Here is a 27,240-nt window from a genome sequence, read left to right as displayed (position 1 = left end):
ACCCCTTATCCGACGGGACAGCACAGCCCCGCATCCTCTGCTCTTTCCCCGGTGCACTGCTGTCCCTCGTGGTGGAGAAAGGGGAAGACCTGAGAGTGCCCAGCAGCTCCTGGAGGCCCCGCTCACACAAACCACTCCTCCACAGGGATCCTGCCATAAACCAGGTCACTTCCACACTTGTGACATGAGGAGCAATGCAGATAAACAGCTGGTGGTTATCAACTTAAGGCAACCCCACTGCAAGCATTTTTAGACAACAGCCTTCGATACACTCATTGTGTTTTCTGCACTAATGCAATTATTAATGTGGATGGTGCAGAGAAAGCATAACACAATAGTGCTTAGAACAGCTCCTGCAAGCTAGACAGAAGAGTTCAGGGTCTAGGCAGAGCACGCAAGCAGCTTTCCAATGAAAGAGCGCAGGTAAACAAACATCATGTTTTGTTGTCTGAACACTAAGTAATCCTGCACATCTCTGGAAAATGTGTTAGTAATGGCAAAGATCCTCATACGCACTACACAAAGGTTAAAAAAAAAAAAAGAGAAGGAAAAAAAATCATTGAAATTGCCTCATAAATCTTGAGAAATGTGTCCCTTCCCAGAAAAAGGGACCCATCCCATCAGCCATCCTCTCAACTTTCTTCCTCTCAAGACAGCCCAGAGGAAGCCATCTGCTTCTCTCAATCCCACAATCGCACCGAAGACGCGCTGCCCTCTTCGCACCGGATGGCCGGTCTGTGCACACCCACTGCTCTGCCACTCACTGTGCTAACCAGCACATTAGCTACCCAGGCTAATTGGTTTATGGATAACATTAATTACCATGTTGCTCATTAATGGATGAAATCTTTATTGGTTCCATTGATCAGCGGGACTTGTTAGCCGGCCTCCTAACCAATGGCGGATGTAACAAGCTCTCTTATTGGCATATCAATTAATGCAATCAATTTCTGGCCAGCGGCTGCCATTCGCTTCCCTGCTTGTTAGACTGTGGAAGACAGAGTCATGTCAAGTAAGCATTTATTTAAAGGGTTTCTAATTCTTCTTGAGCTGACTTCCCAGCAGGCTTTCTGCCACACAAGGGTTTTCTGCCTCCAGAGACCTTCCCCTTTCCTCCTGTTGCAGAATCAGATCTATAACAGTCACTGCAAACTAAATCATTTCTGTAAAAATATTTATCAAGTTACGCAAGTAGGACAGCTAGAGGTGTCAGATTAAGAAGTTGGACCTGTACAACTGTCCCAATTTAACACATCAGGGAAGTAGGAGTACAAACCCACTCCCAAAAGACATGCGAGGGGTTCAAGAGCCATGTCGGAAAGCCTCCCTGCACGCAGATTGATTTTAATTACAGGGTCAGTTCATCACAGTTAGCACGGTTTGTCAGAGAACAATAAGCTTTTAAGATCCCTGCCCTATGCTGCCTTCCAGAGCGAACCTGGATGACTTAGCATCTTCACACAGTTTTGTCACAGGGGTCCATAGGTACCAACATCCCCGTCGGCCCTCTCCATCTTCCAAGGCCTACTGGCCAACTGGATTTCAACAGCAGAACATGTTTGGGAAGAGCTTGAATACATTGTACTTCGGTTTAGTTTTCCTCTGCCGGTGGGAGGCCACACTTTGCAGCGATCTTAGCTAATTTCAGCATCTGTCTGCCAAATTTTTAGCTGTCACAACTGGACAGCCAGGGGTCATGTATGCCCCAGCACATGATGAGATCCTGTAGCCCAGGAGGCTGATGCTGCTCTGAGATGTGTGCTTGCTGCCAGAGAAGATACCAGTGTGCCTGAAGATGTGTCACATCAACCCTCTTGATGCAGGAGGTTTTTGTTTTTCTTTGGAGCAGGCGTTTGCACTGTAGCAGTGAGTCTGGTAAATGGTCCTGCAGCTACAGCGCGGGACGGAAACATCAGCATGCTGCCCGGCACCGCCGGCCTTTGTCCCCCTCCCCAGCTGCTGACCTCCTTGGTTCTGCCTATGCAGCTGCTCAAACGAAGGAAACCCAGCGGCTAATGGATCTGCAGGACATCGCAGGTGAAACAAACACATTTTTCCTATAGAATTAGACTTGGTAATTAGACTGTGGAAATCACTGTCACAGGATGCTGCTGTGGCCAAGAATTCAGCAATATTCACAAAAGGGATTAGATAATTAAGGTTAATGAGGATATGTAAAGATGTAATTGCTAAATCTAACAGACGAATTTGGAAAAAATATAAATGTACAAGCTTTAGGGCATATATGAACCACCTCCTCGCTGTGAGGGCTTACGTGGGCACTGGCGTGGCAGCAGGCCAGCTGGTAGATGATAGCTGGCAGCTCTTCTCTCTGCCCCTGCTCTTCCAGCACCTCCTGCTCCCCTCCAAGCCAGGCGTGCACTACTCAGCACCCACCTGCTCTGACTGTCCCAAAGCATCTGGGCTTGTATTGCTCCAAGCGACAGCTTGTGACCTGAGGGGACGAGGCCACGGGCGATGCAGTGAGTGCTCTGCGGCATTGCCGTGCTCGTGCCCTGCAGGCAGGGTGCAGGCAGCACCACAGGGAGCTTGGTGTGGGGACGTGAGATGTGAGACGTTGGCTGTGGCTGGGTAGTGCAGGGATGGGGCTGAGGAGCAGCAGGAGGAGATGCAGCCGGTCTTTTCCCACACTGCGCCTCCAGGACCTGAGGTCTGGGGCCACGTCCCTGAGCCTGGCTCCAAAGGCCACCTCTTGCCTCAGCTGTGTTTGCAGCAAGTTAATTCAGATGTATAAAACATGACAACAGCGTAACGTTCCAAATTCTTCTATACAGCAGAATGTGGAAGAAGCGCTGCGTGATACTGGCCTGGGTAGCTGGGGGAAGAAGGGGCCCTAGTGCAGGGCTGAGCCTGTCCTCCAGCTCAGGTGAGAAACCATGGAGCAAAACCACGGCGGGGTGGCAACACGGCGAGCAGCCCCTTGCTCTCAGGGCTGCTGAGGTGGCCAAGCCCGTCCCTCCCTGCCCGTCCCTTTCCCTTCCTCCCTGCTCCACTCGCTGCCCTGAGCCGAGCCCTCGCTGCCTCCTGTCCCTGGCCCAGCACCACCGCCCTGGCCCGGGACACAGGTGGGCCACAGCCCCCTGCCACCACCAGCAGTGGAAGAGGATTTTCAGAATGCTTTACATAGGAAATTGCATGTTTAGAAGCTGTATCCTGCAGAGGTGGGATTTGACTTGTTTTCTTTCTGAAAAGCCCCAGAACAGAAGGGAGATCCTGGGGAAGGCATCCTGAGGTGCCGCAGCCCCGACACACCACAGCTCAGGTGCGTGCAGCAAGGACACCCAGCCCCGGGAACCCGCGCCTGGCAGCGGTTGTACGCACAGAACAGAAAGTCAATCTCAGATGAATGAAGATCTCATCTCCTTCAGGCAAACCACTTGTCAACAGCACTGTTCTCCAGGGCTGGCGTTTCCTCTTTCTTGGGAATGCCGCACGTTACATGCAACAACCACACGCGAGTATTGAAACAAAAACCAACTGTCGCCGTGAAAAGATGAATAAAAACCTAAATCAGCTGCATGTACACAAGGGACACCCAGGAGCCGCTTGCCACGCATGGGGGTGTTTTGCTGCGCCAACCTCTTCCAGTCCTTCTGCAGCAGTCCTGCCCTCCTCCCCCCGGCAATCCCTGCGCCCCGTCCTCGCCCAGGTGGCTGTGTAGGAAGGATCTTCCCCGCCAAACACAATAATAAATCAAACCTTATTGGAGCTGAACTATACATCTACGAAGACTCCGATAATTTCCAGCCATGGGAATAACACCACAAAAGTACTTTTTAAACTAATTACTCAGATTCCGAAGTGCTGCCCTAATGAGCCTTCCTTCTGCCCAGAACTTACTAAGAGAAAAAAAACTACCTTCAGCGCAGTAATTACTGCTTTCCCCTTCAAACTTCTAACTGGAGATCAATGCTGCATTTTAAGACTCATTGATTTACAATTAGCCTGGCTTTCCTGCTAAAGTGTTTTTAAAGCAAGAGTTTACTTTTATTTTATTTTGAAATCTCAAAGATCTGGTTCTTGGATTTTACACCCTCATGAGAGGTGTGCTGGGAACTAAAAGAGGAAGGCACACATCTGAACAGAGAAAGGAAAACAGGATTTTTGTTAGGTTAAGACTAGAAAGAAAGAAGAGAGACACTTAGATATTTAAGGGCTAAAGATGAAAAAAGAAAGGCAGAAGGAGAGAACCAAAGCTACGAGAAAAGAAGGAAAGTAGAAAAAAGGAAATGCAAACGCAAAGAGAAGGAAAAATGAACTGCAGGCTAGGACAGCAAAGCCACTGTCAAGCGGATCAGAAAGCACTTACTGCCTCTGCTGTTTATTAGCATCCTTGGGAAAAAAAAAAAAAAAAAAAAAAAGCATCAGCTTTGTGCATCTCTGCAAAACAAAGCGCTAGTTAAAAATAGTGTGTACAGCAGGGACAGTGTGCTAACATGAGGGTCCTGGCAGCTCTTGCATTTGTACAATCTGTCCCACGAGGAGAGCAGAAGTAAGTGAAGCAATTAAGAATTCCATGCTGATTGCTTCAAACATGTTTCTGTATGCCATAAAGATAATAGCATCACGGATACATCCGCCTCCTCTCTCCCTGCCTCTTCCCATCCCAGTAACTTCTAATTCACATCCCTTCGCTTGTAATCCTGGCTCTGGAGGAGATGCCTCGAGGGTGCTCAGCCACCAGAATGGGCCTGCAGAGCCAGGGGAGCCTCCGTCCTTGGGAGATGTTTAAAACCTGGGTGGACACTGCCCTGGCCACGGTGCGATGGCTGGCCCAGCTCCGAGCAGAGGAGCTGGACCTGGCCAACCTGCACGCTTCCACGGAGCAGTCATTCCCCAGCTCTGCTCCTCAGCCTCACGGGAGAACTTGGCACGGAATTGGTTTTGTGTCATTTCAATAGGAAATGAGCTATGCTGGACAATCCACCTCAGTGCTCCTCATCCCTCCTTCTCCTAGTTCTTCCTCCAAAATAAATATTTGGAAGGCCTTCTAGGATTAGCATAAGCAGCAACATGACAGGAGCCAAACTGAGAAGCAGAAAAGCAAAGAAAATTGCCTACAAGGGTTTACAATTTTGGAGCTGCCATAGCGCTCTAGCCTGCCATTTCATTTGCTCCTCTCATAAATTTTGTTCTTTACTACTGTTGGGTCCCTGGAGTCAGTGGCAGATGATGATCCTAGAGTGATGAAAGCAAAAAAAGAAAATAGAAAAGCCAGTAACATCTCTCCTTTTTTATATTTTATATTACAGAAAGCTGCTTAGCCCCATTTCAAAGACTAATATGAAAAAAGTGCAATTAAATCCTCGAAAAACTGACAGATCAGCAAAACAAAACCACCCGGAGGAGAGCACGATTGAGCCTCATTAAGAAAGAGTTCAGTCTGTTTTTAAAACCTTTCTTAACACTTAGCTGGGTACCTCTCAGCAGCAACCGCTCCCAATGCGCCTGGCATAATTAGTGTCAGAACGGAAAGGAAAAAAATCAACCTAGGAAACAGAAATTAAAACACCAGATTTAAGTGAGAGAAAAAGGTTCAGCTGCAGCGAAACCATCTAAATTCTAACAATAACCCCTCCTTTCCGTCTGCGGCAAAGAGCTACAGTTCCACTATGTGCATAGACAAATACACGCCAATTAAAGAGAAAAGTGGCTAGGGCAAATTTGTGCTGTAAAATTTCTATCGCTAACCACTCCCAGTCCCCAAACAATATCTGCATGGCAGTCACATCCACCCACGAGGTCAGGTTAATGACAGATGGACAGTAAATTACACTGACCTCGACAGCAATTATAACTATCACAGTTGACAATAAGGAAATTGAGATACAGGGACAAATTCTGTGCACTTTCAGTGGCCGGATCCTTTTGCAGGCTGTGCATGCAGACACTCACACACGTACCCTACATGTTAAATCGCCAGCCTATAACAAGGAGCCGTACAGCCGAGATCTATTATTTTGCGGTGGGGGTGGGGAAGAAACGCATGGGAGATAGAAAAGATGGCAGAGAGATGAAGCCATTTTATTAAATCAGGCAAATTCTAATTTATTCTGGGGAGATGGAGGAGAGAAAATGGATTCACTCTCAGCATGCTCCCTCTGTACCGTCTGATCCAATCCCCTCCGCCTCGCCAGAGGGGGAGGGGGCGGCAGACTTCTGCAATTCTCCCACAATCTGAGAAAAAGATTAAAAAATAAGGTGATTTTCCTTTCAGGATTTGCAGCAGCCATGGGAAAAAAAGCTTTTCCTGGGAACGTGAGGCACCGAGCCCTGCTGCCAGCCATGCCGGGGGGTGCGCAGGGGCTCAAGGGCTTGCTTCTGGGGGGCGTCAGATCAGCAGCACGAGGTCTGAGGCGTGCCACAGCTCCTCCACGGCGCGAGCAAGCACACGTAGGCGCAAGCACCGTAGGGGATGCCTGGGTGGGAAGATGCCCCGTGGCCCTCCTGCTCTCTCCACCACGCTTGGTGTGTACCAAAGCACGCACCTCAGCGCTTTTGGGGTGAGCACCACTGTTTCTCATCGCTGGGTAAGAGAGGCTGGGGTACAAGCGTCAGGCGGGCAGTGCTGAGGAGGTCCCCGCGACCCAGCTGTGCCAGACCCGCACGTAGCGCAGAGCGCGGCTGTGCCACCGCCACGGCTCCACGCGGCGTCAGCACCGCGCCACCACGGCTCGCAGCAGAAACCGTGCTCCGACACCACCACGAACACGGAGCTGAATCCTGCTGCCGCCCCAGCTGGTGCCTCGGCAGCAGAGCAGCCACTAGCGCGGCTGGGCAGCAGCGGCTGGAAGCCATGGGCTTGTGCACGGCTCGTGGCTGAGCGACTGAGGTTATCTGAAATGACACGCAGAACCTGGAGGCCATCACGAAGCTCGCATGCTGGGAGATTGTCGTGACAGCCAGGTGTGAACAGCTCATTCAGAGATGTTCCCAAGCGGAGGAGCTATGTGAGCTCCATGTTTTATGGAGGGGGGGTGACACACAGCTGCCCAACGAGCAGGACAAGCCCAACAGCCCCCACCCCTGAGAACAACAACATTTGTCCAAGCCCAGAACAGAGCAAGTACTGCACAAGCACACAGACCCGATGTCCAAGTGTCAAAGAGCCACAACAACATCGCAACTGCAGAAGCAGCAGGAGGAGACACCCATGGTCCTCACCCCAGTCTCTACCCAGGCTAAGCAAACCCCCACGCTTTGCTCACTCACAAACAACCCGCGGCCGTGCAGTTCACAATCCACCGCTGCTGCAAGAAGCAGGCTGCACCAGCGGAGGAGGCAGCCTGCGCCTGGTGCCGAGGGACCTCACCCTCCCTGCTCACCGCGTGCCCATGCCCAGCCCCAGCAGCCCCCCAGAGCTCCGCACCGACCTCAGTGGCGAGGCCGACTCCTTGCCCCCGCTGCTGGCGTGCCCGGGTCGCGGCCACCCAGCCCTTCCCAACAAAGCAGCCCCGGCCCCTCTCCCACCCGCCCGCAGGAGCCTTCCCTGTGCTGGGCAGTGTGAAAGGAGAGGCAGCGGGGCAGAACTAATCCCTGCGCCGGCAGCGAGCTCCCCACCCTGCGCTGCCGGAGAGGCCCCGAGCCCGGCTCCCTGCCCCGTGAAGGGGAACTGGGAGCGTGGGGAGCGGGAGCGTGGGGCCGGCCGCGGGGCCGGGGAAACGCAGCTTGGCAAAGGACCGAAGGCGCGAGGGAGCAGGGCTGAGCGGTGGTACCGCGAGCACGAATTCCTAATCGGAGAAATTCCTGTTTTGCATCCAGCTCCAGTGCGGGCAGTGAAGCTGATTTTATGACTTATTTATTTATTTCGTCTTTGATGAACAGAAGGTTAATATAAGAACAACTCCTTGGCAAACCTTTAAGGGTAATTCAAGCGACACTGATGTGAATCAATGTTCCCTTTGTGAACGCATTACTTGGCAGAAACTGGCTTTTTGTAACCCCCTTAAACCTAGCTGGCAAAACAAAAAGAAAAAAAAAAACGTCCTTCAAACAAAAGGATGAGGTGAAAATAAAGAGAGAGTCGACTGCACTTTATTCTCTTTCATAGAAGCAAATGGATTTGGTGCTTTTTATACATTAATCAATCAATATCACTGACTGTACATCAGCAGCGCAGCCAAGTTATGAATGACCTTTCTGGCAAAGAGGACACTTTTAATGCTCATAAGACTGCTCATAGCTTAGCAACTTTCCGAATTTATGCCTGCATGATTACCCCTTGGAGGCAGGCGCCCGTTAGCGCTGCACTAGATATGACAAGGTTAGTCCTTGCCAATTTGTGCAGAAGAAAGGAAACTGTTGACTGCGTGCGCGCGCTTCATTTATGCAGTTGGCTGCTGCCTTCTGGAAGGCAAAGGACAGCCTGGCATCACCTGGGCTGCCGCGTTCCTCCAGACCAGGAGCCTCAGCTGGGGCCCAAAGCTGGCTTTGGACCAGCAGGTGAGAGTCTTCTTACCCAAAATACTCGTGAAAGAGAGGACAGGAGCTGAGCCCCGCACCGGCTCTCCTGGAGGCAGGAAGCAGACCCGGCGCATGTTTCTGCGGCTGCTGAGAGGCACAGGGCGCGTGCCGGGGCTGGAGGCCAGAGCTTGCACAACGTCCCCCGTCTGTCACTGCCCCTACAGGGCTGGAGCTGCTCTGTGCAGAGGCAGAGCACGGCCGTACGCTGTCACCGTAACAATGGACTCTGGGCAGCAGCGCCCAATCTCTCAATTCCTCATTACATTATTTAAAAGAAAACAAAAAAGGATCCAGGCCTCAGACTGCCAAGGGGTCACCACGTCCCTGTAGCCTGTGTCCCTGCCCTGGCAGGCGCACAGCAGAAGCTGGGGTACAGCCACACGTGAGGTCTCTATTTCACACTTCTGACCTGCAGGAGTTTTCAGAGTCGTGCCTGCCCCCAGCCAGCTCCGCAAGCTCCCCACCTGCCCCCAGCACCACATTCCTCCTCCCTACAGCTGAGAGGGAGCATGGGGCTGTTGCCACACCGCTGCAAGAAAGGGAGTGGAAGCAGAGGAACTGATCAACTTCTCATTTCAGAACTGCCCTTATTTTTTAAACAGCATTCTGGCTTTCTACTCGACTTTTAACATTTATTTTTGCTCTTCATACAACATTGCCATCCTTTTCTTGTTTCTTGCTGCAACTTGTACCATTTGGAGCAACCTTCCATTTGACAGGTGCTTAGCACACATCTTATTTCATATTAATTACCTTTTGGGGCTAGAAGTTGATTTTCTCCTTTGTTGCAGCTCTCAATCGTTCCTTTCCAACAGCACCCCGCTTTGAGGGGCTTGAAGCTCTGTCTAATGCAAGATGAGACAAACCCACACGGCATCGTTCAGACAGCATGCCCCTGACGTTCAGCTGTTTCCTGCCCTTTCATTTCTTTCCTACTGCTGCCATTTTAGAATGATCCTGGCGATTCTGGTGAAACCTCTCTTTCCCTTCCCTCCCTTTCCCCAGCATCTGGAATCGGCAGCACCTCGGCCCTGCAGCCCTGGGCTTTAGGTAAGAGTCACCCAGAGGCACTGCCCAGGGACAGCAGGGGCAGTGGCCGTGCCCTGCACCCGCCTCACGGCCACCTCGGGGGTCACCACCGAGCGGAGGTGGCCCAGGGCTTGGCCACGTGCGGGGGCACAGCCGACAAGAGCAGCCTGACCCCAGCCCTGCCGCGGCGCCGACCCCACTCTGCTGGGCCTGAGGCTGCAGGGGGACGCTGCCTGCAGGGGCAGGTCCCTGGTGGGCCTGAGCAAATGCCCCCAGGACTCACCCCCCCCGTGAGTTCACACCTGCCTTACGCTTGTTTTAGGGCATTTTCTGCATCTTCCCGTCCATTAACTAGAAGCTCTCATCTCTCTGCACTCTCCGCCTTCCCCACATCGCTGTCTGCTCACAGCACTGCTTGAGTCCTGGGAAGAGGGAGCATCTGGGGAAGGGGTACTGGGGGCACAGTTTGTCTCCCACCCCCCAAATCTCATCAGTCCCATGGTGGCCAGGGATGAGCTGGCGAAGGGCTCCAACGCCCGGGCGCAGCAGGGAGAGGTCTGCTCGCTTCCAACTACCCACGTCTACTTCCTTGTGCTCGGCATCCCGGCTGCGACCTCTAACCCCCTTCAAGGCTGGAACAAAATAGACCCCGAACAATCCTCCACACCACACACACAAAAGGGAAGGAAAAAAAGAAAAGGAGAAAAGTGAGTAGGTGATGTGGAAAGGAGAGGTGGCTGCACAAGTGAAGTGGAACGGACAGGCACTGTGCGCTGCCAGATTGCCTGCCTGCCTGCAAAGGCCAAAATTAATGCCATTGTTTTGCCACAAAGGAGGCAGCAAAGTAGCAGCGGAGGCCAGAGAACAATCCTAAACACCAAGCCCTAATTCACCCTTCGTAACAATAAAAAGGAGGATGGAAAAGGCCAGAATGCTTCAGCGTAATTGGTAACCAAATGAGAGCGTAGTTCCCAGAAAAGGAGCAGAAGCTTCTACTCTGCATGAATGCCAGCAAATCAGAAAAGCAAAGAAAAATGCTCTTAAGTCACGCTCAGTCCATCCCCACTTTCTGTCCAGGGCCACTCTGTCATCTGAGCTTGGCAGTGAGCAATAGCAGGGGCAGATCGGGGGCCCCGCACACACCATTTCAGAAGAAAGAGGAGATTTAAGGGCTCGGGGTCCCAGCACACGAGCAGGAAGGCAGGCAGTGGCGATGCATCAGTGCATCGTGCCAACTGAGGAGGAGGCCAGGCACCCCTGCAGCTGCAGCTAAGGAGATGGACATCTGACGTGCTCTGTGTGAAAAAAACAACGCGTCAGGACACACGTGGAATGGGATGGAAAAACTCAACGCTGTCATTTAATGAAGTGGCCTCAGATGAATGAAAAGGATGAAAGAGGGGTATGAAGAGGCATCTACACAGAAGAGGAGAAGATTCGGGCTGCTTGTTCTGCCAAGAAAACAAAGCAGCCTTGACAGGAGCATCCAAGGAAGGCTGGTTCAAAGGAGCTGGACCAATACCGCTCCTCTCGTCTTCCATTCCGTGGAGGACTGATAATGAACATGGAAAAAATGCAAATTTGGATCAAATATGGATAATACTTTCTCATACAACTCCCAATTAACCTTAGGAACTTGTGGCCTGAAGAAATCATTGAGGTCAAAACAAAATACATGACAAGGGCATCAAGATGTATAAAAATAAAGACATAAAAAAGCAAACTATTTGGAAGAAACACAAACCTCCTTGCTTAAGGGCAAGAACTAAGTGTCAATAGGGAGACCACCTTTCTTTGAGTTACGCTATTACTTGTTTATGGGCCCCCAAATTTCCTTCTGAAGCAGCTAGAGCTAGACATTGGTGTTGGCAGACAAGTTATTAAGCAATCTCAAGATTTTAATGGAAAAACAAACAAATAAATAAATGCACTAGCACCAGTTCTGGGGACCTTAGTGCCATTCCAGGAGGATCAACAGGCTTTACAGAAGGAAAAGGAACCAAATACATTTGAGAAATATACGCAGACACAGGATGGCCAGCAAGCACACAGGAGTGTCCCCTGACACGCGTGCCAAGGGACACCCAACGGCGCTGCCTGTGCTGGGGCAGCGAGGCCAGGGCTTATTCTAGCCCTGTGCCAGCTGCTGTAAATCCTCGTTTCACAAATCTTCCCCCTGATAAGGTACACAATCTCATTTTGCCTACAGCTCTTAAAGAAAAACAAAATCAATTTCAGAAACCAAGCTCTGTATCTCTCGCAATTAAGCCTATACTCCTAAAAAATGAGCTGCAGGATGAGAAGACTCTCCATGTTCATAACGCCTCATCTGAACAAAGATCTCACAGCACTTCTTCATTGAGATCAGACGCTGTCCTCCAGTCCTGCCAGTTAGATAAGGACCAGCAGACCTGTTGCTCCTGCAGCAGAATGAAGAATGAGAGAAGCAGCACAGGGAAAAGAGAAGCAGAAGGGAAAGGAATTGATGCTCTGCAGAGAATATTCTTTGGGGACGGGGGGAGGTGGAGTATGTTCTCTTCCAGCATTCAGCTGGGCTCTGTGCATTTGCACTGTCCTTTTTAAATGGTTCTCTTGTACAGGGAAATGAAGCCTGCACCATAATCCCAAATCAGCATGTTTAACAGCAACAAGCTTCAAATTCACCTTTCAAGCAGGATGGCACACGAGTGTGCTGATGTGAGGGTCTGGAAAGGCTCTTTCACGCTTGCTTTCTCTCGTGGAATTGCTTCAGCTGACCAGTTGTGACAGAAGACTGCTCTGGCTAGGACAAGAAATGGTTCGCCTGGGAGTACTCTCCTTGAGTGTTTGGCACTTGGAAGGGCAAGTTTCTGCCTCAGAAGATCTAAAGGAAAGACCATTAGAAGGGACTCCACCTCTCCCATCCAGCTTTCAAAAAGCACACGGCAAAGCTCAAGGAATTCAGTTTCACAACCGCTTTGAAGAGTAAGCAAATATTCTCGTTCCCTGGATGAAACCCTAAATGGAGAAGTGACATTCTTCCATCAATTTATGCCAGAACCCTGACATTGTTCAGATTTCTGGAGTCTCAGTCCCATCTTTTAACATCTCTGAGAACTGTTAAAACAAATTAGCAACATTTTTATAATCTCTAAATGAAAAATGTTTAAAACTTCAAGGACAAATACAATGCTAATGTGTGCTTAGTGTCTTTTCTAATCCAAGGCCCGGAGGTTGCTTCTGGACCCTGGACCACATCCTTCAGAGGTTCGTGCAGTGACCTGTCCGTTGTGATTTGCACTACACACCTGGCCAGGAGTTCTCACTGACGGCAAGAAGCCAATGGAACCCGGTCTCCTGGAAAACCCAAAGGCAGATTTGGATCCAACCCATGGTGCAAAAGCACCACAGGAGGAGGAATGAAGGGATCTTGCTCTGCAATTTCCACTTTGATGAAAAGATGGAGCTGGAGACCAGAAATGCAGCGCAAACGTACTGTGTGATGAACAGAAACTATTCCGCAGAAGCATCCTGTGCATCCATTCTAACCACATAGTTTCATCTTTCACAGGAAGCGTGGATTTGCTCTCTCCAGCACGCACTGCCATGGCCCGGGGACATCTGTTAGTGCCCCTGTCAGTCTCAGGGAGAGCTCGACATTTAGACTGGCTCAGATACTCTTTTAAGAAAAACTGACATCCTTTACATAGAAAAGTGCATCGTTTTCAGGAAAAAGGGCTTAGGAAAAATTACAGAATTACAGCTACACTGAAGGAGACTCCGTCCAGCCCGCACATATACTCCTTGAGAAACAGAAACCATCCCACATCCTCTTTCCTTGTTCTTCCTGCGCTGCAATAAAAACTTAGTAAATAAGCTTGGCACTTCTACCTAGCAGTGTCCTGCCAAAATGCGACGTATGAGCTACCAGTTACTGAGCGAGGCTCTCAGGGACAGGCCTGGGGCCCCCTCAAGTTGGCAAGCTCCTGCCCACCACCTCCTGATGCCCTGCTGATGCTTGCTCTAAAAAGAAAACTGCGGGATGTGGCTGGTTCTGAACGGCTTTGGCACCAGCATCACAGAGGCTTCAACCCAGTTCCTGACCCTGAACCTCCAAAGAACAGCAGCAGTCTCAGAACACGGTCATGAGTCTGCACAAGACATCTGGCTTCAAGAACAACTTTCATTTTTTTGGCCCATCACAGCAAACAGCCAGGAAGGTTCATTACTGACGACATGTGCAGATGGGCAGGAAACAGCCGCGTGGATGGGGCTACTGGAAACTCGACCACCTTAAAGCGGTGCTGCCGTGCAAATCCCATCCCACGGAAACCGTCTCAGCCTCTGACACTACTTAAGGGTGCGTCTGCACGACTGAGGGGAGACGAAATGGCTGAGTACCACGCTCCCAAACCTGCCAGTACTCTTCAGAAGTCATTAGGTGAGGCTCCACGCTGCTGACACCAGAGACCAAAATTAAGTGTGGGTGGAACACTGTCAGCTGCAGCAAACCCTGCAGTACCATCTGGCAGGCTAGGGTCCTGCTCCCATTTCCTACCTCTCCTCCTGGCACGGGCCCAGCACGCTTCTGCGCTGGGGCTGCACAAGCGGGGAGGCGGCAGGAGGCCAGGAAGGCCGGTCTGGTCGCTGAGCCTCGCAGGACACTCGGACGCCGTAATGGGGCACGGCTGCGCCTCCACACGGGGAGCAGAGCAAAACCCAGGAAGCATGTGCAGCGCTGACGGGAGAGCCTGGAGGTTTGCTCTGCCTCGCACGGAGTCAGGCAAGGCAGTTGGTTTGAAACAGAGTTCTTGTTCTGTGTCAGTAATTACGTCCAGTAATCAGCAACTGCCAAGCCCAGCTGCTGGACCTTGCCATACCGCAGCTCCTTGGCGAGGACTCGAACACAAAGCCTGACGGGCAGAGCCTTCCCTCGTGCAGCCCCTCCTCACCCTAGCACACTGTTTACTTATAAGCAAGTTGAACATCCTCATTTCCTTTTAACAGAAAGCCTCTCTCCAACTGAACATGACTAAGAATTTTTCTTTCTGCCACTGCCCCAACCTAATGCGTTATTGGGCAAATTAGCAGGACAGAGGCACCAAGGAACCAGCGATATCGTGTGCTCCAGCTTTCCTTTTCCCCTCGCAACTTGAATGTCAAGGCAGGGAGCTCCGTTAGACACCCTACCTGACCAAGTGCAAGGGTTGAACAGAAGCAGCATGGCTGTGCAGAAGAGACTTTAACCACGAGCTGAATTTGATGAATCCCGTGTTGCTCACACTGATGTCTAACCCTTCTCCAACACATCGTGGGACAGGGTTGTGCTACCTACAACCATTCAACCTATAACGTTTTCATGGGTTTACTGATTTACTCCAAAAAAAAAAAGGAGTTCTTCACTCTTGAATTGAACCAGCACCACTGCAACAACCACCTGTAAGTCCCCAGGACAGAAGTTCCCTATTCTAAAAGTGAGAGAGGGGAAAAGGGTGAAGAAGGAGAGAAGCAGAAGGTGCAGCTGGTGCCAGCAGCAGGGCTTTTGGTGACCAGGAGCGAGATGGCAGGTTCAGGACACAGCTCGTCTGTCCCAGAGGAAACAGCTGTTGGCCTGAACTCAGGAGAGAATCTGCTGACAACCTGGCTTCAGTCTGGCTCCAGAGTTTGTTTTGATGGGGAGAAAACTGAAGAGCAGAGGAGGGACCGAGATCTTCCCAGCACTTTACTACAGCATCTGGTGATGTTTTTCCCTTTACTTTTCTTAAGTGGAAAGGGCTTTAAGATGCAGCTGAACAAGAAAAACATTCTGGAACAAGTCAGCCGTCAGAGCTTCCTCTCTTTCTGCTTAATGAAAGCCATGAGCTCCCAATGACAAGTGTCTGCTGGAGCTAGATGGGGAGTTTATGAGATTCCTGCCACGTTTCAGTGATATTACAGCATGCCTTTGGTCTGCCTTCCCCAGCCCAGCTATCTAACCACTTCCTTCCCGCCAGGCGCCTCCCATTAGAGAGTTTCATTAAGCGAATGCTTGGGGGTTTGTGTAGATTTCTGTTACCCCCCCCCCAATGCATTACCAGGGGCACATGAAAAAGTCATGATAAACTTTAATAAAAACAAAATTAAAATGATTAAACCTTTCATATCCTTTAGAGATTATCTATACGCTGCTGGTTGGTCAAAACAGAGCTAGGGCACAACTGCTTTTTACTTTAAACTCAAAACCAACCCAAAAAATAAATAACAAAGGAAATCTGCCTCTGCCAGATATTAAAGGGGAACAAACTTTATGCCTGTGTTCTCTGACGCCAGACCAGACCTCAACAGTCCCATGATGTCCCATGAGCACAAGGACAGAAAGATGCCACTGGAACAGCATTCAGAATTTGGGCAGGGGAATGCACAGAAGCAGGGAACGGTTATAAATTATGCTACAGAATAACGCCAAGACAGAGAAGTCCAATCCAGCTTCCAAAGGGACTTACTTTCTTATACACGTGGCTCTATCCTCACATTGTTAGACCTTCCAAGAGAACTGTCTGCAGCAATCCTGACCTTTGGCTGCCAGTAGTATATTTTTTGAATTTTGATAACCATTAAAGTGACACAAAACTAAAGCAGAACTGTATGTTTCAACCTTACTCTCTGTCCATAACGGAGAGAGCTTGCTACCTGCCTGGTCTCCAAACACACACACTCTAGAGGAGAGACCCAGCACAGAAACACGGTGACTCCCATGAGGAATTTGCTGGAAAAGGTAGAAGTTCCTTAAGCCATTCAATCCACAAAAAAAAATTAAAAAATTCCAAGGTTCATCAGAACAACAAAGGGGAAAGCAACAAGCTGTCCTCCCGTTTTAAATGAACGCACATGACATGAGATCTTGGAAAACAAGATGATAATCCTGCATGTGGGGGTATTTGGTGGGGTTGGCACAGAGATCAGAAATGCTTCAGTAAAGGAGAATTGCAAATTTAATCAGCTTAACATACATATCGCCAAGAGCTGTTTTCCTCTCTCTTGCTATTTCACGTATGTTATTGCACCGTGGGTGAATGTTTTCTCAAAACAGGACAATAGCTTGTCTTACTCCCTGTGTCTGAGGACGAGATGACAGAAACGGATTTCCTCTTCAGACAACAAAGCCATTGCACACCCTCACTGTAGGAAACAGCCCCCAGCCTAGAAAGCTGGGTGCACGCGACCAGGCACCCAGTGGCCTTTCTGGCCTGCTCTCAAGTACCTGCTGAGACCGGGCTGCTCACGGAGCACTCCTCTGATGCTTTATACACCAATGATTTGGTTGCATTTACATGCAACACTTCAGAAACAAAGCCTGAGCAGGCTGCTGCCTTCAGGGGTTTACAGATAACATATTGGGAAAAGACAATATTGGGTTGCAGGGGGAGAGAGAGTGAGGTAAAAAGCCTGAGAGAAGCTAATGAAGCTGGGCAGCATTTGATGTTTGCACACAGGAGCTGAGATTGTCATGTTGGTTGGCAGATTATTAAATGTGTCAATCAAGGACAAGCCTGGAAATGGCAAGGGGAACCACGTGAAATGAGTTCAAACACCAGGGAGGAATCCAGTTTTGAGGAGGAGAGGGAGACTGGTAGCAGCGTGAGACAGGAGGACTCCTCCAGTGATAAGGGAGGAAGGCAGCGGAGGAGATGGCACGCAAAACTTCATTTTGGAACTCTTGCTTGCAGTAGATGGGAAGTCTGATACCAAGTTCCTCAACACGCACCTTGCACATTGCTCTTCCCTAGCCCACCGCAGGGGCTGTCGTGCTGCCAGGAAGGGCTGCACCGTCAGATGTTCCGACCAGGTGAACCTGTGCGGCACCAGCAGAGCCGAGCCGTGGCGTGCGTTTGGCTGCGTGCACACTGCAGGATTCATTCTGCACGCTGTACTCTGGCAGACACTCTACATGTAATCTGCTTTGGGAAGTTTTTAATTGCTGTGCGCAATTATGTCCGATGGAAAAGAGGAGAGAGGCTTATAAAAACAAACTCATTATTCCTTTCTGAAACCCTCCATTACCTCCATCAGATGGAGGAGAGCAACACGCATGTTTCTCCAGCATCAGTAATGACCACAGCTTGTTTACTTGAGACCAAGTGCAGGACATCACATATTAATAAACCTGGGTTATTTCAAGCAGGGAGAAATACCATCAGGCATTACCAATTTTAATTTCCAAAGTCTTAAAGTTCTACTGGAAGTATGGAGACTACAATTGTGGAAATCCACTCCAAAGGAGCAAGTCACATCCCTGTTGTAACATGTAACATTTATAATTACTCCAGCTCGATGACTGTGAATGAGAAATGCCTCATGTGTTTGCCACTCTTCAAGGTGAGAAAATAAGAGGAGGGCTCCCCTCACCAAAGATTTCCATGGAAGATCTCCTTCCTCTTTCTCCACAATTTGCTTCACTTCATTTTACAGATGAGCTGATCACAATTCCTAAGTACAGGGCATGGCCACTAAGGAAAGTAAAGGGAGGAACTAAAGAGCTTGGGTAAGAGAGGGGGAAATTCAAAGAGCAGTGGCTTTGGCCTCGAGGACGAGGGTAACATTTTGTTCTGAGTCATAAATTTATACAGGGAAACGTGGCTCACATCAAGACTCCCTTCTGCTAAATAGAAACTTTTTGTCTAAGAGAAGCCTCTTCATACTGCAAACCGCATCCTGAGTCTTTCAATAACAAATCTGCTCCCGATCACGTGGGAACTTGCTTCCGTTCCCATTTACCACCACCTCCCTCCCAGCGACAATGCCTTCGTATCCTTGGTGCAGTTACAGAAACCGCTTTTAGGAAAGCGGAGCATTAGCAAAGTCTTTCACACGTCTCAGAGTAAAAACAGAGGAGCAAGAAACATATGCATCCAGCAGTCTGCAACCACCACAGACAAAACCACGCTGAGCCTGGTAACTACTATTTTAAACCACATGGGATTTTCTCATCTGGCAACAGCTTTAGCTATGTTTATTTACATACTTGGTTCATTAGAAATTCACATCCTCATCTCAGTTTGCAGCCTTTTGGAAGGCTCAGTATTGAAATATGAGCAACACGTGAAGGGACAGTGCACCCACCTCTGCTCATGGGACAGGGGAAGGCAAAAAGCAGGAGCAGTGGGGTACCCCCGTCTCCCAGGAGCTCTGCACACAGCCGTACAGTAATTCCTCTAGATAATTGCAATCAACCTGATCAGGGTGGGGAGAGCGGCCAGTTCCTTGCTGTTTGCTGCATAGTGAGCACCGTGGACATTCCTGCAAGACCAGGATGGGCAAGGGAAGACACGCAGGCAGCGATCCTCCTGCTGACACCACGCTCCAGCCCCTTTCCTGTCCAAACAAAAGGCCCTTTGAATGTGCTTGGCTGAGTCCAGCAACTGCTTCCAGAGAGCCTGCCCTCGTTCTTCACATGCAAGGACGCCTAACAATGACTTTGTGTGTTGGAAGAAGATGCTACTCAGGATTTGGCAGAGATTAGTAGAATTGCTGAAGCAGTATGTCCAACATAAGGGATGCTTCTCAGCAGTGCAATGAGGAGACTGCAGCATGCCCTTATATAAGCCCAGGAAAATAATTTTTCAAAAACTACAAATGGTATCTCTGGCTGACGTAGCCTCATCATCAGGGGAACACTCCCATGTCCAAAAGGACAAAAGTTCTCCAGAAGCATATGGTGCTAGGAAAAGCCATCTACAACCCCACTGAATAGAAGATACTCTTTTACCTTTGCAAAATAGTCTACGGGATAACTCACAGCGTTGAGATATGGTCAGCTTTTCCCACTAAATATTACATGGCTTCTACAAGTTATCCTATTTCTACTGCAAAACTCTGTGATGGCCTCCAGCACAACTGTAAAGATCACAAAATTTGACTTTTTTGGAGCTTACTTGCCTTGTTTTATTTATTTATTTTTAAGAATTTTCACCAGTCACATAGATTATGTCCAGACTGCGGTATTCAAAATACCTTGCAAACCGAGAAAGGTGCACCGTTTTTCCATGCTGCACTCTGCTCCTTCCTTGGACAACATGCTTACCTTCCAATGTTGGTTGGCACCTCAGGGCAGGAACCTCTCCTCCACGTGCACACCTCCTGCCATCCTAGCCACAGAGGAACTGCAGAGCTTGCTTTTACCAAAACTCCTTGGCCGTGCCGTATTATTATCTGCATTTAAATCTACTAAAATCTCTGTTTCTCTTTAGAGATTCAAAGAGGACGATCAAAACAAAATTCCTGGACAAGAGACTACACCATCTCTTGACTAAGCTTCATCCGCCCCTTCTGGTTCTAGTTATTCTGCTAAATCCAAGCACAAGGTGCTGCCACCTGAGGGGCCTCAGCTCAGGTCAAGCTCGATGCAAGCAGCAGGACTTTCTCCTGACTTCAGGAGTGAGGCTGACCCTGTCCCACGCAGCTTGAGGAAGCACCCGTCCTGGGTTAGGAACGGACACCTGACAGACCCCCGGACAGACCCCCGACAGAGCGCTGTCCTACACAGCGCGAAGAGCGGGCAAACCCTGCTCTGCTCCTCCCACAGAGGACAGCGATGGGAAGAGAGAGCACAGGGAGATGGAGGAACAGGTAAAAGAGGAAACATTAATTATGAGCAGCACTTGCCTAAAGAGAAACAGGCCCAGCTACTGGGGCTGTAACAAATCCACGTCGCACGTAAAGAGCAATGCGACGGGGTGAGCTGGCTGTGCGCAGGAGGCGAAGCAGCAGTCCCGCTCCGGGCTGGCTGCTCCACACACGGTTGCCTGAGCTATACAACGGGCTGCCTGTGCTTGATGCCTTCTAGAAGGAAACACTTTCAAAGCCAGAATGAAAATTTGCTGCAGGTTGTTTCATTCTTTTATTTCTATCATTATCTAATGAGTCATAAGTGCATTCATCCCTACATCTTGAGAAGCTTTTTTTTTTTTTTTTTATATTATGTTTTTTCCTAACCCCCCCATCATTAAAAATCAATTAGCTTATGGGTAACGTTATACAGATGCTTCTGCAGCTAGGGGCTGACATCTGCAGTGGCAGCAGCCCAGATACTACAGCAATAGATGTCCAAAAATACCCCATAGAGGAAAACAAACTCCCACCCCTAAAGCTGTATTCATTCTGATCAACAAAACAGCCGAACGTCCAGCCTGGGCCCACCTCCCTGTCTCCTGCATAATTAGCACACTTCTCAGAGCAAGCAGAAAAGTTTAATTGTCTTTAATTATTGAGTTCAAGGAGGACTGGGTTTTTTGCTTGATGTCCATATAATTTCCCTGCCAATGACTTCATCATCCCTTTACTGGAAGTGAAGTGTAGCTTCTAAAGCTCTTTTCCATAAAAGACACAAAAGTTTCAGTGAAGGCTGTGCTGCTGGCACAAGCAAAGAGACAAAGGTCCTTGTGTCTACAAGGCTGCCGCTTAGACTGCTGCATGTGTTTTTCTGAGGGGTGGGAGGGAATGAGTTGCAACTAATGTGCAATCAAGAACCATCACAATTACAAATGTAAATGAACAGGCAATTGGCACTGACCTTTGCAGATTGTTAGAGGACTAATTAAGGTATGATCAGACACTCTCTTCCAACAGATTGAGATGCTTCTATACAAGCAAATATCTATGTACCACCCCAGAGACAGCAATGCTTTTCCCTACACACTTGCACACGCCAGCACGTTAAGTACACACAGACACGCGTTTAACCCTGGCACCTTGTCCCTGCCACAGGGCAAAGGAGGACAGAGTGGGAAGGGGAACAACGCCACTCGACTTACTTGGTCCACGCAGTCCCATTTACGAAAGGCTACAACGAAAGGGCTAAGCTACCTTTTATTGCTGTAACCAACAGCTTTATGTAAAGTTAGAGATGAGGAGACTGGCAAAAGTTGGAAGAATTTAGGGGAAGAAGAAAAGCGGTGAAGGATCTTTCAGCACTTCTAGCAAAGCCACAGAGATCTCCAGCACCAGAGGTCACGATGCTGGCTGCCACGTGCTCACTTCAGCAGGGGAATGCCAGCACCTCGCCGTGGGTCGCAGCTTGCCTGGGGCCTCCCTTGGAAGCAGCCGGCTGGAGCCCATCACCTCCTGGGAACTCGGGACCCTGTGCACCACCACCCTACCTGCCCGCCTTCTCTTAGTCGCAGCAGACTGAAGCACCAGGAGCGGGACGAGGCTGCACAGCACTGCCACGGCCACGCAGCACCTGCACAGAAGGGCACGGAAGGGAGCTGCTCTGCCACGAGCACCGTGCGGGGACATGGCCGAGGCCCTGGGCAGGGCTGGGCCACCATACACAAGGAGGTTTTGCAGAAGTCAGATGAGCTGCGAGGAGTAAAATGCTTTAAGAGTCCACAGCAAGATCAGTGGTAACAAAAGGGGACTTGCTGTGGAAAAAATGAAAGCTGCTACTACTGTATGTGTAGGGGAAACGAATTCTAAACAAATATAATTAACTAGAAGGGGAGAGAGGATCACAACGATGATTACCGGGGAGTAATAGCAGGCATCAAAACAAACTACTACACTTGTAATGCAGCAAACCAGGAAAAAAGTCACTCTCCCTGCGGGCCCCATCGACAGCGAAGTGTCACAGATCAGAAAAGCACATTCTACTCAAGGCGTCTGAAACACAGGAAAGATTTTCTCGTGTTATCAGTTATCACAAGAGACTTCTCATCAAAAAGCACTGAGGAAAGTCTGCCTAGCCCACAGAAAAGAGGATAAAAAACATAAGAGGGATACAGTAGAGACAGCATCGTATTATACAAGAGGAATAAGTGCAGAGAGCAAGCTGCAAACAGAGCTGCAGCCCTGCTCGGGGAGGAAGGGCATGTCCTGCTCTGACAGCATCGTGCCCAGCAGGGATGGGAGCGGAGGCCCCCCCAGCGGCACGCTGCTCTTCTGAGCGGCTGTACTACATGTGCCATGTGCATGGTAGCCAAATACATGGACAAACTTCAAACCGAGACAAAGCAAACCCGTCAGGAAAGCGTAGGTACGTGTCTGCTCCTGCTCTCCATCACTGCGGCAGAATAACCACAGCCAGCTAAACAATAAGTAACAGCAGCATTTTACAGCACTGCAAGGTTGAAAGTTGTAGGAAAAAAAAAAAGAAAAAAAAAAAAAAGGAAGGATCAGCCCGTTCGGAGCAGATCTTTTTGTGCTTGAAGAAACTGCACCAAATAAACCCAACCCGAGAAACCAGGTGTGGCCTGCACCAGGCCAGTGTCGCTTGCGGTGAGCAGCGGGCCGAGCGCCTCGGGTGTGCCGGCAGCGACCCCGCTGCATGCCCTGGCCTCTGGCCTCTTCTTGCTGCCTTTTTGTAATTCATTTTTTGTTAAAAAAAAAAACAACAACACAACAGGCTTAAAGGAAATTATCTCAAGCCATTTGAAAAAGTGAAGTATTTTCCAACTGAGATTCCCTTTTAGTGATCTGTCAAGACTTTTAGTTAAAAAAAAACAAAACAACGAACTCTTAAAATGGTTGACAAACTCTTCTCAGCTAGTCAGCTTCTGCAGTCTCAGTATCTGCAATGCCATAATCCTGGCAGACATTGGGGGGGGGGAAATTTCTGAAGTAAAAAGCAAGTATAAACAGAGAGTTTCAAGACTGTTCTGTGTATCACAAAAGGGCACAGATGGTGTCTCCTCTCTATTCCTTTTAAGAAACTCCCAAACCATACAATACTGGTCAATATGTTTTTTTTTTTTTTAAGTGGAGCATCATGGAGAAGCAGAACTGCTGTAAGAGCTGCAGTCCCCTCCAGCACGGTGCAGCAACTACAGCGCGCTGTCCCTGTCACTGCGACCTTTGGGAACGCGTATTCCATGCACTTAACTCCACTGGGCCTCCGAGTTCATGGACCGGTCACTTTTTTCCATGAGACTGAATTTAATTCCTAATAAAAAAACATCCGGGTTCCTTGTCTCTCACTATGGCTATTAATTGCAGAACACCAGTTCCTCAGAACACCTTTCTGTAAGAAAAGGCCACTTCCACAGCAGTCATGGATCAGCCTGGCTGCAGCTCAGAGGGCGGTTGTGATGACTTCCATTTGCATCCCCCCGCTCCAGCACTGTACCCGACACACGTGCCAGCCTTCTTGGGCAGGCTCTCCTCCTCCCTCCAAAGAGGACTTTGTGAGATCTTGACTTTTCCTAACATAAAAAGCTTCTGAATCCTTTAAATGATTAAATAAAATGTAATTTCTGTTTTGCTTACACTAACTATCCCCGTTAGGGCACATTTTCTGTTAGATTCTCGGCTGTCTTTCCGCACTCTATGTCCCTTCTCCATGAGCAAGTGCTTGCCCCATGCCATGTCTCCACTTGTCAAGAGGAGATGCAGAAAACTGGCAAACCCATTTGCCACATCTGCCCCTTCTTTCACTCACCCCTCTCAACCAGCTCCTCAAGATCCATTGTGACTGACAGACTAAAAATCAACAAACAAGCTGGGACAGGAATGCAGTGGTGCTCAAGATGTCACCTGACACAATGAAAAATATCTACAGAAATTATAGTTCACTGATTTGTTAGAATTGTCCGTATGTTGCTGTATCTTTAGACACATAATATTCCACAGTTTAAAACAATAACCTGAACATACACACTTCTCTACGTGTCAAACTTGCATTTAACCCTACTGGAACTGAGAAAATTATCTGCGAGTATGAAATGAAGCATGTCTATAACTAGGCAGTGCTTCAGAGCCACCAACCATAAGCCCAATGATGCAGAGCAATCCCTGACACTGTAGGTACAATGGGGGTCCTGTCATGCTTCAGGACATGTTCTATAACATATTATTAATGAAGCATCAACCCCACAACAGGGAGGAGAAACAAGAAAGTCGCCGAGCTCGCCAAGAAACTCTGCAGACAGCCTAATGCTGCTAGCCAAATACTGACACACACGGGCTGGGAGCCCAATGCTGTTCGTGCAAGAGAAGCAGCACTCACCAGCATCAGCAGCTGGACACTTGCGGATGGTGAAGATCTGTCCCAAGTCTTCCTCTTCCTCGGGGAGACCCTTCTGGAGGCGTTGCAGCTTACGCAGGCTTTCACTCCGTTGGTGTTTCATGGAGCGTACGTGCTGGATAAGGTTCAGCTTGGCCTTGGTGGAGTAGTTACAGAGGACACAGTGATAATAGCAGCTTTCACCCTCAACCCCGCTCTCATGATGCTGAAGGTGCTGTGAAGAACAAAGTAGAGAGATGTGAATTTCCTGCATCATCTCCAATCTCTCTGGGTTAGTCCACTGCAAATTGCTAAAAGCAACCTGGGAATTAGGTAAGAAACCACTTTTTGAAAAAGAAACAGTGAGATCAAGACTGTTTATTCTCAAGACACCACACACTCTCCCACTTAAAAAGCGAGAAAAACATAACACACTGAATTGAGCACAGGAAAAAAAAATTGAGATAGACAAGATCATCTTCAGTGAAAGAAGATACAAGATCCAGCATTAGCAACTATTCTCAACATACACATGGCTAATCCTTTCATATTTAAAGCTTTTCCTGGGAGGGCATCCAACCTCACGTCAAACAGATAAAGTTAAATTTAATAAATCCTCACTGGAAACCAAGAAGGATAAAATAAAAGCAATTTTAGAATGCAATGAACCCATTACACAGAGAGGTCCTGAAAACAGTGTATGGAAGCAGAGCACGGAGCGTGTGCCATCCTACTACCTGGCGCTCTGCTCCCTGGAGTTTTGGTTTCACTCCCTCAAATCTGGAAGCAAGCAGCAGTCTGGCCCAGAAGACAGTCCTGACAGCAACACAGACTGAAAAAACAACGGTAAGCACACAGCTGGCAGTCACCACAGGAGGTCAGCGCTTGGGAAAACCACTTGTCACCCTCCAAAACTGTGCAATCACAGCCAATACAGCTAATTTGAGAGTATGACGCCCTGATTGTTTGACAAAAATCTATCAGTTGCTTAGCACAGTGGTCCACACTGCTAGGGAAATGAGTTAACTATTTTATGTTACAGATCCCAAAGATGCAGCAATTATTTCTCAAAACCACAGGGAAGAATTCACTGCGTACAGCTATGCTGGCAGCCAGAGCACAGCCGCTCCCCCTCAGTTTGGGTACTGCCACGGCTGTTCCCAGAGATTGCCCAGTAGCATTCCCGACTCCCACAGTAAGGGCTTGTTGCAATGAGAAGAGAAATGGATACCAAAGTCAAACGACATGAAAGACTCCTCAGTGACCGCCGTTTGGTGTTTCCACCACATACCTGTGTTACAGCTCTGAAATAATCCACGTCAGCTCTTACCATCCAACCTCAAGACCTTTCTGTCTCCTGAGTCACCTCATGACACTCTTTCCTCACCACACGCTTCACTCAAGGCACATAAGTAGGGTGATTTGGATATGATCTCCAGGCTTGTCAATCAAAATATTGTCTACGTGCAGCCAGGACCTTCTGGTAAAATTTCTGAAGCGTATTATCTCAGCTACAGCTAAGATAAGACTAGAGACATATTACCCAGCTCTGTATGCTTAGCTAACACGGAGGAAGGAGAGCCCTCTGAGTCTAGGAATGATTAAAAATAGGATAGGCGCTGATGCTGAGGCTTCTGATTGGAAGTGCGAGGGAAGAGAATAAATGTATTCTAGATCTGGCTAATTAGACTAGCCTCTTTGGGGATCACGATGTATTTAATTAAATTCACTGTAATATTTGAAGAATCCACCAGGGCACTAATCCCACTGGTGCCCTCAAAAGATTTTTTTGCTGTTTTCCCTCATAAGAACTACTTCTTCCTCTTATTTCTATTGTTTGCATGCATTACCCTCTTCCTGAGCCAGAAACAGAGCAATGGCTTAAGACATAAAAAGCCAAGGTTAGAGAGACAGTCACAAAAGCTACACGACTGGCTCGCCTGGCCCAGCTTAACCAGCCTTGTTCTACTCCGTTAGATCCAATTTCTGCAATAAAATCTCCCCACTGTCCCATCTTCCCGTGGGTTGGAGCTTCTGCTCCAGCAGACACACTACCTCTGCTTCCTTCCTTCAGCTGAGACACACATCGGGGAAGCCCTAGTCCTACCGACAGCACGTTCAGGCTTGGAAAGTGCGAAAGAGCTCAGGAGTAGCTCTTCTGCAAGAAGGCACGGGAAACCCCTGGTGAGCAATTACAGAAAAATCTGGTCACAGGGTCAAGGAAATAGCAAGGACGTGGTCTCTGTGGGAACCAGAAGCACAGCCTGAACTGCTCTGGTTTAAAGGACGATTTTAGGAAAACATTTATTTTAAACAGTTTAATAGATGTGTCTCATTTTCTGTTCTTCTTTTGCTCCCACTCCACGGATATGAGCTACGTCCAGGAGCCTCTTATGCTGGAGTAGTGGAGACACAGAGATGCCAAAACCACCAAGACCACAATGTGTACGGCACATCTACCTCAGGATCTGCATCTGTCTTTCAGCAGAGGCCAGAGTGAGCCCAGACACAGGAGGAAGTACTTGCTGCAAGCTACTGGAAATGATGAAACACCAGCCAGTAAGCGTACTGGTATGATGGGCAATAACTGATCTTCCCCATTGTGAGAATTTACCCGTACCTCAGAAAACAAGTTCAAAATATGAAACCAGGACTTCATTAGAAGACAAATCAACTTGAAAATCAAAGAAATACATTGTTCCTAAGAAAACCAACCAACTTCTGTCAGAGAACATTGATTTCTGCAAGTCTGAGTGGGGTCTTCACCCCCCTCC

The 27,240-nt window shown here is 48.9% G+C and overlaps 1 protein-coding gene across 2 annotated transcripts in view; it reads right to left on the bottom strand.

Annotated features, from left to right (window-relative positions):
- ZFHX3 (zinc finger homeobox 3) overlaps positions 1 to 27,240 on the bottom strand; it is a 110,528-nt gene that overhangs the window by 50,212 nt on the left and 33,076 nt on the right. For both annotated transcript variants that reach the window (XM_032195411.1, XM_032195413.1), the window contains exon 3: positions 24,470 to 24,701. In XM_032195411.1, coding sequence (XP_032051302.1) covers positions 24,470 to 24,701 — 232 coding nt within the window. The remainder of the gene's footprint in view (positions 1 to 24,469; positions 24,702 to 27,240) is intronic.

The sequence above is a fragment of the Aythya fuligula genome, chromosome 12 (assembly GCF_009819795.1).
Source record: "Aythya fuligula isolate bAytFul2 chromosome 12, bAytFul2.pri, whole genome shotgun sequence".
Taxonomy (NCBI): domain Eukaryota; kingdom Metazoa; phylum Chordata; class Aves; order Anseriformes; family Anatidae; genus Aythya; species Aythya fuligula.
This window is presented reverse-complemented; position numbering and strand designations above follow the sequence as displayed.